Source organism: Linepithema humile, chromosome 1, assembly GCF_040581485.1.
Source record: "Linepithema humile isolate Giens D197 chromosome 1, Lhum_UNIL_v1.0, whole genome shotgun sequence".
In the NCBI taxonomy this organism is placed as follows: Eukaryota; Metazoa; Arthropoda; class Insecta; order Hymenoptera; family Formicidae; genus Linepithema; species Linepithema humile.
The window spans coordinates 13339527-13353876 of record NC_090128.1 but is presented as its reverse complement, the minus strand read 5'-3'; the positions used below and the strand labels follow the sequence as shown (position 1 = coordinate 13353876).

General features: G+C 34.0%; 3 protein-coding genes and 1 long non-coding RNA gene across 8 annotated transcripts; 2 read left to right on the top strand and 2 right to left on the bottom strand.

The window, feature by feature from the left end:
* Positions 1-241: 241 nt before the first annotated feature.
* On the bottom strand, positions 242-5593 carry LOC105668965 (ATP-dependent DNA helicase DDX11). 2 transcript variants are annotated; one of them, XM_067349229.1, is made up of 10 exons: positions 5433-5593; positions 4516-5305; positions 3942-4418; positions 3321-3874; positions 2991-3214; positions 2675-2854; positions 2514-2598; positions 2271-2401; positions 1919-2187; positions 242-1236 (listed from the first exon to the last, which is right to left on the bottom strand). In XM_067349229.1, the coding sequence occupies exons 2-9, from the start codon at positions 5196-5198 to the stop codon at positions 1942-1944; spliced, it is 2580 nt and encodes an 859-aa protein (XP_067205330.1). In that variant the 5' UTR covers positions 5199-5305; positions 5433-5593; the 3' UTR covers positions 242-1236; positions 1919-1941. The 2 variants fall into 2 exon arrangements, with proteins under 2 accessions (XP_067205330.1, XP_012217109.2); XM_012361686.2 differs by lacking the exon at positions 242-1236 and having other exon boundaries at positions 1316-2187.
* Positions 5594-5660: 67 nt separating this feature from the next.
* On the top strand, positions 5661-8730 carry LOC105668914 (uncharacterized). Its single transcript, XM_012361596.2, has 8 exons — positions 5661-6277; positions 6355-6586; positions 6660-6757; positions 6928-7119; positions 7195-7322; positions 7400-7607; positions 7694-7962; positions 8027-8730. Exons 1-8 carry the CDS (start codon positions 6047-6049, stop codon positions 8217-8219), a joined length of 1551 nt encoding a protein of 516 aa, XP_012217019.1. The 5' UTR covers positions 5661-6046; the 3' UTR covers positions 8220-8730.
* Positions 8566-14114, bottom strand: LOC105668910 (myosin ID heavy chain-like). 4 transcript variants are annotated; one of them, XM_012361588.2, is made up of 15 exons: positions 13905-14114; positions 13555-13767; positions 12946-13009; positions 12613-12851; positions 12158-12490; positions 11789-12053; positions 11157-11417; positions 10846-11081; positions 10592-10768; positions 10334-10530; positions 9857-10008; positions 9570-9764; positions 8940-9343; positions 8773-8856; positions 8566-8698 (listed from the first exon to the last, which is right to left on the bottom strand). In XM_012361588.2, the coding sequence occupies exons 3-15, from the start codon at positions 12977-12979 to the stop codon at positions 8594-8596; spliced, it is 2682 nt and encodes an 893-aa protein (XP_012217011.1). In that variant the 5' UTR covers positions 12980-13009; positions 13555-13767; positions 13905-14114; the 3' UTR covers positions 8566-8593. The 4 variants fall into 4 exon arrangements, with proteins under 4 accessions (XP_012217011.1, XP_067205317.1, XP_067205322.1 ...); XM_067349216.1 differs by lacking the exon at positions 13905-14114 and having other exon boundaries at positions 13555-13845; XM_067349221.1 differs by lacking the exons at positions 13555-13767; positions 13905-14114 and adding an exon at positions 13071-13397 and having other exon boundaries at positions 9950-10008.
* Positions 11205-12611, top strand: LOC136997951 (uncharacterized). Its single transcript, XR_010888496.1, has 2 exons — positions 11205-11344; positions 12183-12611. It is a non-coding gene; the product is annotated as an uncharacterized lncRNA (long non-coding RNA).
* Positions 14115-14350: the final 236 nt, after the last annotated feature.

Here is a 14350-nt window from a genome sequence, read left to right as displayed (position 1 = left end):
CGACTTTTTTTTACGTGCTGTCTTGACTCCCGAATGACGTAATCGAAATTTTGAAGATGAATCGTCTGTACGATGTCTCATCTACACTAAAAGTTCATGTATTTTTCCAAGCATTGTACATTACTCTATAAATATTAATTATATAAATTATAAATAGTAACTGGAGTATATATATATATATACATACATATATATATATATATATATATATATAAATGATAATAATAAGGATAATAATAAACTATGTTTATTACTTTATTATTATTATATTATTATTCTTACTATTAATACACTTATCATTATTATTATTATCGTAACATCTTAGCGTTATGAATCATAGATGATAGTACTTAGTCTTATTTTTATTTTTAATCTTACGTTTTTATCATTATTTTATTATTATTATTATTATCATTATTATTATTAATAAATAATTTCGAATAACAGCATCAATGTAAGTTTCAACTTTTTAGCGACCATTTCATGTCTTCCATATTCCTAAAATATGATAATTCTGTTCTATTTTTAAAATTAGGTCAATTAAATTAGGTCAATTAAATTATGAACAATTAAAAATGCAATATTCTGATACTAAAACATCAAGACATTTAATCGAGATATTTTATAACACACTATATTTATCATCATTTTCATCACAAGAATATATAGTCAAAACAAATCTTTTGATAAAAAGAAAGTAATAAACACAAAATTTTTTATTTCTATCGCATTCTATGGCTTGGCATTAAAAGAAAGCTAATGTCAGCAAGAAAATACACTCCCAAAAAATTAAGACAAATCTCTACTTTCAAAATCAAGTGGTCCTTTCATTTTTTGAGGAGTGTATTATGGTTGTGGTTGCAAGAATATCGCAATCACGGAAAAAATATTAAGAGAAATTGATGCCAATACTTTATTATTTGAATGAGAAAATCTAGTTTTTATCAGCGATGTTGTGATGACAAAACGCTATCGAATTGCGATCGATAGACCACCGCGGATTATCATAAATTTTATACTAACCGGTAGTAGCCGGAGAAGTCAGAGGAACGATCATGAAACTGCGCGTACCAAAGGACTGGCGAGCTGTCTTCAGAAAGCATCGTATCCTTGTGATTAATGCAATCCAATAATTCCAGTGGAGGGTACAATGAATTTCAGTAAGCTGCAGATTCTTCCGGAAAAAGGATCACATCACGTCGAATTGGCAGCGCTTACGTAGCTCGTACCGTCCATCTATAAAGTCAGTGAAATTTATAATTGCGTGATTTGACAGAGATACTGGAGTGATATCCTAAAATTATAAATAAATATGTATAGTATTTTGAAGATTTATTCAAAGTCTGGTGTACAGTTTTACATGAACGGCTGTCTACGAACCGTGTACTACTTCTGAGGTATTATTCATTCGTAAAATTAAATCTGTAATTATCAAAATAATACTTTACAAATAACTTTAAAAATAAAAAAATCATTTAAATTCTTACAAGAGATAATTTTGTCTCGTAAACTAGTAGCAATATGCTGATATGATACTAAAAAATATGAAAAAAAAATATTGATAATTGATGAGACGACACAAGATATGTCTTGTTAATACTTGAAGGTGAATCGCCGGAGTTTATTTCGGGAAAACAAGATGCTAGCTATGTAAAACACTATGTTTTCAGGATTTAATCACAAAACCATCCAAATGCTATTAATTATGTAAGCAATTTAAGATTACGACGCTGCGAGATTACATATTTATATCAACATAAATTAAATATTTTTTTCAGTCTCACTGTTCCTGTTTTATTTTACGGTCTGGAGAAACCTACCGCCATCTAATTCACAAACTTACCATCTAACCGAATATGTAATAATAAAAATATCAAAGTAGCTAACAAAAATACAAAATCTTTTTTAATTAATTTACCTATATCACATTATTATCACAGATTAAACCTTTTTAGTTTTCTTTGCTGAGAAAAACTTCGCGATATTATTAACTACAGACCCGAATGAATCATTTATAGTTACAGAGCGCTGAATCCATTGAGGTAGCACTTTGACTTTATGACAGTAACGTTTGTCTAATAGTATAACTGTCGAATAATCATTAATGTGACGAACGGATCGACCAATGCACTGATTTACCGCTTTCATGCAAGAATTTTCGTAAAAGCTACTTCCGGCATTCGGATTCTAAAAAAAAATAAATAAAAAGTGACATTAAAATACTATATTAAATTTGATAATAAAAATAGTATACTAGAAGTGATACGTACAATATGTTTATTTAGATATTTCATTTTCTCCTGTAATTCTGGCGACTTAATGTTAGGGTACGGCAAGCCAACGACTATGACACATCGGCCCAGATCGTCAGAAAAGTTTAAACCCTCGCTTAATTTGCCACCTACAAAATATCAAATAAATTAGAAAATTAATGTATTTGTATTTATAAGAAATAATATACGCAAAAAAAGGAAAGTGCAATTTTTATATTAACATAATTCTAATTTACTCACCGACTACGCTAAAAAGTAATGATCCATTGCACGGTGATTTTGGATTCTTGATGGAACATGCATATTGATCTAATGTTACATTAACCTGCATTACACGAAACAAATTTGATGTAAACATTAATAATATTAACAATCTGTAAAATATATAATAAAATATATACCTGAGATGCTAATTTAGGTTCACGATAAATATGTTTCTTTACAGAAATTTTTGATATGACACCGGATTTCTCTAGATGCTTGAACACTATATCTTCATAATTGTAAGATGGGAAGAATATTACAATTCCAGCTGGTACAATATTACATAAATTTACTAGAGTTCTACCTAATTCGTCTAGCTGCAAACATGCAAAACAAAACGTTAATATAAGTCAATCTAGAATCAATTCTAGAATTGATTTTTAAATACCAAAATTTATATATAAACGTTTTTAACATCAATAATATAACATTTTGAAATAAGAATATGTTTACCAATTTTGTATTTTGACGATTCTCAAAATTAAATTCAAATTGAACTCCAGTTGGACCACGCATTACTATGTTGGATATAATATTTTCTTTAGGAATCACGTGGTCACACGAAAACGTCATAATCCTGTCCGATGTAGCACCGGCCGTTAAGAACAATTGGTCTATGAATTCAGACATCGGCTCCATCGTGCCACCAGCTAATACCACGGATCTGGCTTCCTTCACTATCATTTTTGCAATCAAAATTCAATACATTCAGTAAAAAAGCATATAAATAGTATTAAATAAGTATTCAATAAATGAAATAAATATTAAAATGAATGTATGTACCAATGTCATGAAAATGTGCTGCTGGGTTCAACAGCAGAAATTTTATAATTCCTTGTCCAATAGTGGTGCCAGGTAAAACACATATTCTGCCATCCGTGCAGCTATTCTTCAAGCATTCTAAAAAACTCAAAATCCCCATTAATGGGTTGCTCGTTTGCTCTTCATTATTATTTGATGCGCTTGCGATGCTGGCAATTTTTTCAGATGGCGTATCCTTGTTTTTAATTGAATCTAAAAATTCTGTTATGCCAGATTTCTTTGCCTTATGCTCATTAATTTTCACACTATTGCCATATTGCTCGACAAATCCCTGTAATTTATGAATGAGTTTCGAACTTTTAACAAACTCCACTAGCTTGAATATGTTTATTGTATCTATTTCTGAATGTAGTTCAAATTCCTCTATTTTGTAGAATTTTGGTGTCCTCGTTTTGTCGATCTCATCATCAGGATGAGACTTCGTCGTTGCTCCAAAGACAGACAGAAGTTTCTTCAAGCAAAAACTTAGCTGGTTCAAGTATAGCACGCTGTTAGCCGAGAATAAAGATTCAAACCTGCAATTATATTACTCTGAATTTACCTGATAACAACGATCAAAATAACACATTACTGCAGTAATACCTTTTCTGATATTGCGACAGCTGACTGTAACAATGGAGCAAATTTCTTCCTGTAATTATAGAACTGTGCATTCCTTCTATGGCATCCAGTAAATTGTGAGCTTCATCTATTATTAGTATATTTCCTTTCAAGTCTATTCCCAAGCTGTCTCTAGTATTCTTATGTAGAATGGAGTTGTATGGAACCAATATCAACTGTCCATTCTGCAGAGATTTCCTCGAGCCATAATACGGACAGGTATTATTTTCCTGACCCTTCTGCACAATCTCTTCGACATCTTGAATGTTTGTTAGAACTTCAGCCATCAGCAATCTCTGATCACCTGGTAAAAAGGGACAACCGCTTGTAGCTTTTAATCTTTTCAGGTCCTTTTCCTTCTTGACAGTCGTCTTTTTCCTTTGCAATTGAAGACAGGTTTCATTAATCAAATTGATGTGCTTTAATTTCTTGACACTTTTGTTGATGCAATAATTTTGCCTAAAAAAAAACAGCAAGTCAATTGTTAATTTAATAAACTAAATATATATTTAATAAACTAAATATATAAAAATGTGTTAAACAATTACAAAGATACCTTGATGAGATTGGCACTACAGAAATGTCTTGAGAATAAGGAGACCTTTTTAATTCATGCACAAACTGTGCCAGCTGTGAGTGTGTTCTCGAGCAGAAGAAGATCTTGGTGTTTTTAAATAATGGCTCTTCCTCATCCTCCTCATCAGAACTTTCTGAATTTGGTGCCTCTTCCAGAAGAAGATCCTTTGCAGCATCACAAACATCTGAGTCTACTTCTTCTGTTTTACTTGACTCTGCAAACTTCTTTGCAGGCTGCTGTTTTATTTTCCCAATTGTTTTGGTTTTAGTAGCCTTCTTTGATTCAACTATTTTTTTAAGCTTCTCCCTTTCACTTTCATATTCAATGAGTGCATTCAGTTTAGCTTCCAATGGCTGCTTCTCAGTGTTGAGTTCCATCTTCTCCGTCTGCACTGTAAACCAATGAACAGATGACTCGACACAGTTCTTCAGCTTGTCATCTATTTGTGCAATTGCAGAAGTGAGCTCCTGCTTTCTCCATTTCTCATGATCCACTAGCCATTTAAGTGCACCGCAAATGATGGACAAAGATTTGCCAGTACCAGTAGGGCTTTCAAAAAGACCTAATTTTCCACCTTCCAAGCAACTATAGAGTTCTTTCATAAATTGCTTCTGAATTTCATAAGCTGGGAAGGGAAATGGAAATTCTTCTGGAGACTCCATTCTTGCATTTACCTCGCAAAATTCTATTTACAAATTCATATATTTACAAATTACAATTGCAAAAACATTTATTCCTCCTTGTGTTATGCAGAAACTTACTGCTTCATCTGAAACATAAAACTTATTTTTGTAAACCATATATGGTTTATACAAATAGACAGTTTTTCTAAATCAAGAATGATCTTCAACAAATTAAGACTACATTTATTAACTAAACATGTAAAATATACATACATAGCGATAATAAATTGTCAGTTTATTCCTTGTAAATTTCAACTTATATTCTGCAATTTCTCGTATTCGTTTCTGTTTCTTGTGATTTCCTGCGACTCCATAGAACTTTCTGGTTCCCGCCTTTATAATAAACACCAGCGACGCGAACGTGCAATATATGTACTTTGAAGAACTCAAAATATTATCGGTAATGTAGTTACTCGAATGTATTAGGAGGCTGGCGACATTGACGATAATGTAGTCCTTCTGCGATATAATTGGTTGATTAGCCAGTGTATCGTACTTTTTACCTGTGATGTTTCAATTAAAATGTTGACAGAGGCACGAAATTTTTATGAAATAAATTAATTACAACTTAATATTTCTTGTATCATTGTTATTGACACCAATCAGTTGCAACAAATCAAAGACGAGATAATTTCATTCATGCATAAAGATGTGACACTGCAGTTTGTCAATGCAGTACTGGCTACAGTTGCGATGTACAGCTCGTGCAGTTTGTAAACAATGTTCTATCTTGACTCGCAGCTGATGTCAAAACTTCGTCGAGGTGTTCGCACGTGGTAAACCTGACTGAATCTGGTCGCTGTATCATTAGGAAAAGGACATAAATCATGAAAGAGATGTTGGCAAATCAAACCACTGCGGGATACAGCAATTCCTTTGTCAACAATAATGCAGGCACCAGTAATATTGCAAGTGACAACAACACGAGGAAGTATGCTATGGTCAGTACTGAATGGGTCTCCGCCATCGGCGAGGAACTGGGCATGCATTCATTGCCGGATCCACTTTTAAACAGATTAGCTGAGGATGCCTCCTATCGTCTGAGAGAAATTCTGCATGTAAGCGTACTACATGCTTATTCAATAATAGTTTAATACCTGTCGTACAAGCATAATCTTATTCATTCTAATTGCAGAAATGTGTCACAAGACTGAAACATAGTAAAAGGAAGCGTCTAACGTCAGCTGATGTAAATACAGTAATCACCAGTTTATGTGACGCAGATCCAATTCTTGGCGCACCAGAATCCTTGCCAGAATATCATACAGAAGCAAAGGTGTATGTGCCAAATGAATCTATTGTTAATCTTGTTCACCAAGTAAATGATCCAACGAGTCTGTCTCAAACTAATGTGCCATTTCTGCAAGGTAAATTATTTAAATGTCTTTTTACACACTTTTATGCATATGTATATATATATGAAATATTCTTTTTCTGTAGAATCTGAGATATGTGATTTGAAGCTCATGGAAGCACGTCACAATTATGCCAAACGTGCATTGAAAACCTTATTTAACGGATCACAGAAAACTTTTCAGGTATGCAAAAATAAAACATTTTTTAATATTATAACTATATGAATACTCGATATTGTATTTGTATTTTTATATTTATACTTTATTATAAATATTTTACTTTATATATTATTTATTATGTTTATGTTTTCCTTTTTTATTATATTTTTATACTTACAAAATTGTATTTTTAGGTTTTACTCAACGATTGCATCACCAATCCACATTTAGGTGATGAAGGAGTCGTAGATAAATTAATGTCCATTGCTAGATCTATGGTGATTTCAAATAATGCACAATACACACGTGTTTCTACACGAACGTGTCAGCTTATACTTGCCATCACTAGCAACAGCGAAGCTGTCTATCCGTATCATCTAACTTCGGTAATTATTTGTATAAAAATCATGTACATGCAAATCTCTCAAAAACCTTTACAAGTGTCTTAATTTCGATCACAGGTAGATAAATTGACCGAACTATTACTGGATTTGCTGCTGAGTCAGAGTTTCATACATCCAAATCTGGAAGTGCTTTTTCAGGAATGCGTGCTCAAACTGATGCTTCGGTGGCCGTCAATCGCTGACAAGTAAGACGAGAACTTTCAAGAGCCCTTGTATATGTTATTATGCAAGTAATCATTTATTCTTAAATACTTGTCGACAGATATATACCAAATATATTGGAGAACGCCCTTTTTAAGAGAGAGGCTGAAAGCATTGATCTCTACAAGAAAAGAATAATGGCAGTAGAATTGTTAATAAGCATTCAACCGCTCATATTCTTCCAGCACGAAGCTGAACACATGCTTTCTATACAGAATATTTTATACTATTATGCTTCACCTGGCTCGGTTATTTGGCAGCGAATAGCTGTTAGTATCAAAATTACTAGAATTATACTACTAGAATTCTTTTATATGTCGCTCCTGTTCATCTGCTGTGTTTGTGATCGTTGTAGCTGGCTGTTTGCGCCTTCGTGAAATCGCAGGGTCACAAATTCGACCTCACCCCTTTGATCGATCATTACGGAGACTCCTTGTTGCCTTATTTACCTGTTAATTACGAAGGCAAAGCGAAAGAGACGAAAGATAAAACCGGCAAACTGCCCATCATCATCAAAAACAAGATGAAATACGTTAAAGTCAGATCATTACTTAACAGAACCTTGTGGGATCGACAAACGGTATTTCCCGATTCCACTCTGAGAGGGCCGAGGCGAGAGATAAGGTGCGTATCGTGAAATTCAGAGCTAAGCACTCAAGTTTTTTTATCACATTTTTATTTCATATAGATTTGCGTTTGCTGGCGGCCGTCCAGTGCCACCCAGCAACTTACGGCGTGTCAGTCTAAGAGCTAATTATCAAATTTTAAGGAGTGATCTTCAAGCCACTCTCGCTCTGGTCGCATCGCACAGATTGCTCGTGATTAAAGACAAAAAGAAAGGACCCTACAACTTCTACAATTTGGCGCATGTTACTTTATAGATTGACATAAGATTATTCGAGTATTCTAGCATTACGCACACTGGCAGTGTCACGGTTGTTTTTTTTTATTTTACTAATTACAACTGTAGCTTATTTTTCAGCTACAATTCCAAGAAACTATCGCCATTGCCTTTCTCTCGTGGAACCTCTAGATTTTTCCACTTCCAGTCTTTCTCGATGTGATCCCATTAGTCTTTCTATCTTACTTTCCATGCCACTCGCGAGACAAATAAAGTTCCTGGAATTGTATTCTTTACATTTTTACCTGAAATCCGAAAATTTATCTTATAAAATATTGTGTAAACTAGTTCGTGTAGAGCGAGCTTTTAGATGTTACTTACATGAATTTACATATTTTCTATCGTACAAATGTTTTAAAGGCAATCCTGCAGACCTTGTGGTAGCCCCAGCAGTTTTGTTTGTACCAGATAGCGCGAATTAGCTAAGCATATCAGACGTGTATGTACCTTAACTGGTAGCTGTAAAATAATAATGTTTTTTAATTTCGTAATATTTCTTTAGTAATTTCAATCCCTACACTTATATATAATACCTTCGTTGGAGGCTGTCGACTCAAAATCCCATTTTTATAGAACATAGTAGATGCGCCACGCTGTATAACGTACATATCTTCTTCCTACGTGAAATTTTCAAGTGAGAAGCAGAACATTTTTCCAGAATAGAAATAGATATAGCACACATTACTGACGAGATACGTACTTTGTTATAATCTACAGAATTCTTCTCACGCTCGTTTTGTACGTGAAGCGTGCTATTATTTGAATATTGCGAATAAACGTTATTATTATATTTAATATCGGCGAATTGACTGTGATCGTGATTTACTAGCAATTCTTCTAGCTCATTGCTGACGCTTATCACTGAAAGTTCATCACTTTTTACAACACCCGGCGTGTTATTCACATCTTCCAACCAATTTATTATGCGTGCAGTTTTACACTGCAATGATACAGTTTGTGTAGCCTCAGAACTATCTCTTGAATGCATAACGTACTCATATTCTGATTGAGATTCCTCGATCGATCCATTTTGAATGTTAGTGTTAACAATTACTTGGGATTCATCAGCCTTATTTCCTTCCGTGTTTCGTCGTTGACGATTTCCTGCGTAAAATAAATCAGATTAATTTTGACTGCAATTTGCGACAAAGATTCGATCTTTGTCATCGTTTTTCCGAGAAAATTGACATCTCTATTATATTAATTGCTAAGTGCAAGTTCATTGATGAGTTTTTTTTTTTAATTTGCACATACTTCATATTTTTTCAGTCAGTTTCTTTGCAAGTTAAAATTTTCATCTGACACAAAGAAAATGTAAAGAGATACTTACTATATTTTATCCAAAAAGATTCTATCTTTTTGACACTTTCAACTCGACGTTGCAATCTAGCACGTTCTAATTGCATAAATAAAAATTCGGACAAAAAAATGATTTTTTTGCCACAATATGCCGCTAAGTCATCATCCATTGTTGGACGATACAACTCCAATATCTTCTCGCAAGCCGTTCTTAAATCAGAAGTTTCTGGAAAAATAAATCAACAGTTATAATGCATTAATGTTAAAATTTTCGTATTTTTATCCCTTTAACGCAAGCTTAAAACGTTAAAATCTTACCTATACATTTAGTGCAATAGCGTTTGTAAAATTCCTTGTAGATGAACTGAATAGGATATTTACATCTAGCTAGAGGCAAAGCGTCAAGAATACCTGTATTAGTCAGTTGCCTCCAAAGTTCGTCTCGATCCCAGTTGTGATTATCAAGTCGTCTGCAAACGGTGTTTCGTGAAAAATCAATTCAATAGATATATTACTACTAGCCGCTTGAGTGACAGTCACAAAAATGCGAAAAGTGCCAAGCAAAGTGCGATCGTGCTTTTTTTTGTTTGCGTCGAAAAACAATAATTAACAGTGCTAACAAGCGCTTCCTTCTTTTGTCTTATCATTCAACTTGATATTCGAGAATAGCTGGTTTGAGACAATTTACTATATTTGTCATGTAATTAAAAGAATAATTTAATTTCTTGAGAATCGGTGGGTCTATTAAAGGCATTTTTCGACAGGATCGCGCTTCTTGACACTTAAATACTGTACCGTGGTTTAATGCAGCGAACATAATGCATGTCGCATTTATTCAGTTCTTCTATCAATAGACCCACGTTATATCGCAACTTGGAAAGCATCGTGGGTTTCTTCACTTTGCCATTGTGATGCGGCTTATTCTTGTCGATTAAAGAGTACAGAAATGTGTTCTTACTCACGCTGAACGTCATAGTTATTTCGTCCGGGATCTGCGCACGTTAAAAGTTAAGATTCTTCAGTTCTTTTAAGCACACGAACATGTTATCGTACCTTGTCATTGTTCTTGGAAAGTAGATCGTTTGCGGAATATTCTACGGCACCAGCGTAATGTTGTATAACAAAATTGTCATTCTTTACGCTCAAAAATCGCCTCGCTGCGGGACAACTCGTAGCATTCACTTGCCGTATTAACATGGATGAGTCGCACGGAACTGTCGATAAACATACCTGCAATACGAAAAGTACAATTAATTTTACATCAAGAAATATTTATGAAATATCGAAGTCTTTACGGAAATATTTACATCGTTTAGAGTAGCGAATAAATACTTGTCGATCGTGCTTAAACGATCTTCGTACAATTGCACGATCTCTGATGACTCTTCGTTGTCGATGAGACCCTCCGTCTGCAAATCTTTCCGACACGATTCCAGATATTTTTCCACGAAATACTGTTGCAGTCTCTCGTTGACGTAATTGACGCAAAGTTGCTCGATACCATTCGCGTTGAAGCACTCGAATCCGAAGATGTCCAATATCCCTGAAGAGAGAAATTAATTTTGCATCGATTCAATAATTATATTGATTTTGCGGACATTGGAGAAATTTGTGATACCCAATCGTTCGCTGAACACAGAGGCGGACAGGATTCCGTTCACATGATTGATCAGCCAGTGGAAAAGAAGATCGTACAAGTGGCGGATAATACTGTGCAATCTATAGCGACAGGCATCGTTCGTGTCGAGATTACGTCGGCACACACTGTGACGACGTCTGAAACCTCGCGGATTTATCAAAATGGATGTAAGTAATTCGGCGAATTCCTCTTTCTTCACACAAGCCAATCTGCACGTATTCTCAAAGGCTTCTTTGGATTCTGCAAAACGCAATATCTATTTAGCTTCTGTAATATTATTTTTTACTAACTATATCCTTATTAAAAAAATTAAAAATAAAATAAATATAAATAAAAAATATTAAATATTAAAAAATGTAAATAAATTAAATAATAATTGTAACAATTTTTGGTAAAACTGAGAACCAAGTGTGCGCGAAATATATAAATTTATTCAGAGAAAACCGATTGCTCTAAAGAAAAGCAAAGATTGATTTAAATAATTTTGTACATGTTTCGCACTTGGTTCTTATTTGCCTTCTCTTCTTTTTCGTTTTGATTTGATTACATTATTATTATTATGTTAAAAATGCTAACGCGCAACTTTTCGTGCAAGATTATTGATTACGTACCCTGGTTATCAGTGTCAATCCTACAATGATCATTCTCTTGTATAAAACGTATATTACTCATGTGAATGAGCAAAGAAAGAATTAAGAAGATATTTTTCCTCTGAACTTCCGTAAAACCTAACATATCCATCGCTTTTAAAGTGTCTTGAAAACCATCGCGAAAGTGTTGCCCTTCCAAAGGATCCAAGTCACTTAACATAAAATATCGTATGTCTTTTGACAATCCAGTATCCGCAAACCCTTCATTCCCCAATGCAGTCATCATCTGAAACATATATACGATCGGTTAGCGAGAATAAATGATAAATATATCTTTACAGCGCACAGCTGTAGCTGTAGCGTCTTAGCAACAACCAACTATAATTCCACCTGACTAAAAATCTGAAAATTGCAGCAGCCTTTCGTGACTCTGTCCCTCTCCAGAAGGTAGGAGGATATCTTCGCGCCGCATATGTTGCCCATTTTGTACTCGAGCCACACCAGCTGCACATTTCTCGAGCTGACTTCATTTCGCTCGGTGGGCGCTGTCGAGAAGGCCGATATCAAACGACAGGCATCCGCAATTCTCTGCACGATACCGCAAACTAAATCTTGCTTCTGAGTGTCGGCAAATATATGCCTGGTACTGGCGGTCAAGAATTCCAGCGCCTTCCACGCGTTGAAGGTTTTTCCCGCGCCGGTTTCACCGTTCAAGACGATCACCTAAATGCAAAAATGTAAATGCATAAAGATATACATTACTCGGTCTTCTGTAGAAAAACAATTCGTGAGACAAAAACATTATGTAATAGACTTTCTGGACGAATAAACCGACGCGTATTTACCTGGCTAGGTTTGCCGAGGCCTTGAATTATTCTATAATGCGCTCTGGCTGCTACGGCAAATATATGCGGCGCTACTTCCTTGTGAGTTAAACTGCAGATATTGTCATACTCGTCGGTCCGCGACAAATCGTAAATATCCTCGGCGGTGATCTCGCCGCTGGGATTGATCGCCAGGAGGAAGGTGCCGACCCATGTGTAAATTTGACCTCTTTGCAAACGATCAAGAAGAAAATCTATAACTGACAGAATTATTTGAATCGATAATTGAGAATAATTTCACGAGACGTTTTAAAAATTAGAAATAGACAGGAATGAATAGGAAATTGTGCTCACTATTCTCCTGCGGCACAGCGCTCAAATCCTCCATCACATCCCAAGTGTAAGACCAAATACGTTTCTGTAATATAAACAGCGTTATAAGCAGTTACAACAAAAATATGTTGAATATTGACATGTACCTCTGCGAACGTACGCATTGTCCTTCTCGCTTATATACAAATATATAGAAAGAGAAATATGCGAGACTTATTGACAAGAGTCAGTTTGACAGTGTTTCAAGGTTCTGCTTATCAATTCTATGAAATTAGAGAATATACGATTCACGTTTAATCGAGCAATGTGTGACATATACTTTAAGATAATAACAGAATTCAACGAAAACTTCACTCATCTTTTGTTAAAATTATATATTTTGTTTTTTTTTTCCTAAGAAAATTCAACAAAAATGAATAATTTGTCCCTATTTCTTTATAACAAAATTTTTTAAATTAAATTTAAAATAAAATGTATTTGAAATAAACTAATATCTTTTGATAATAATGCTTTTACATGTTTCTAAAATATTTTCAAAGGAAAATTCAAATAGTAATCTCGCAATATTCCTGTATATTGTTAAATCGATGTAGGAATAAAACAATAGAAAAAATATTGATCAATATTTACGTTCTACGTTCATGATCTTCATGCACATACTGGTAAACCTTTGCACCTCCTTTGAGGTGTAAAATTTCGTGTTTCGCTGATCTCTGGTGTGGATCAATTCTATTTACAATATTATACGCTGCTTTATATAAACTTAATAGTCTGCATCCGACAATAATCCTAGAATTCATTTTTAGGCAGTACGAGAAAAATGAAGCTGGTCTCCGGTTGAATCTGTCATTTGTTCATGAATAAAATTAATCAATTTGATTAAAAAATTAAAAGTAAATTTCGCGTTATAGTTCACATGATACATTTATGTACATTAATTATACTACTTATTTATTAATTGCTAAATATTCATTACTTACATTACAATCATTTAAATTTTGTCATGTTTTTAGGTTAACATTATGTTCCACAGCAAGTTTTAACATGTATGATGTCTGTTTTATAAAGAATATCGAAGCGCCTCTTACGTTGATGTCTATTTATTACAAAGACTTCCTGAAAATATAAATTCATTATTGATGCTGGTCACTTTGATTTGCGTAACCTCTTTCTGTGCTTAACACTTCATATTGGTGAATTTTAAATACGAAAAGAAAAGTATTTCAAATTTCGCGCCACTTAATGTTACTTCTTCAGATCCTGTGTTCCTGATATTTTGTAGACCCTCGACATCCGAATTCGTAACTAGCTTCAATTTGGTCGAATGTGTAAGCTCCTATCCTAATATGTAACCCTATTAACATCAAAAATTTTTCGACTGCCTCGTATACCCGTTACTTTTCTCGCTATCATATCTAATTTACTT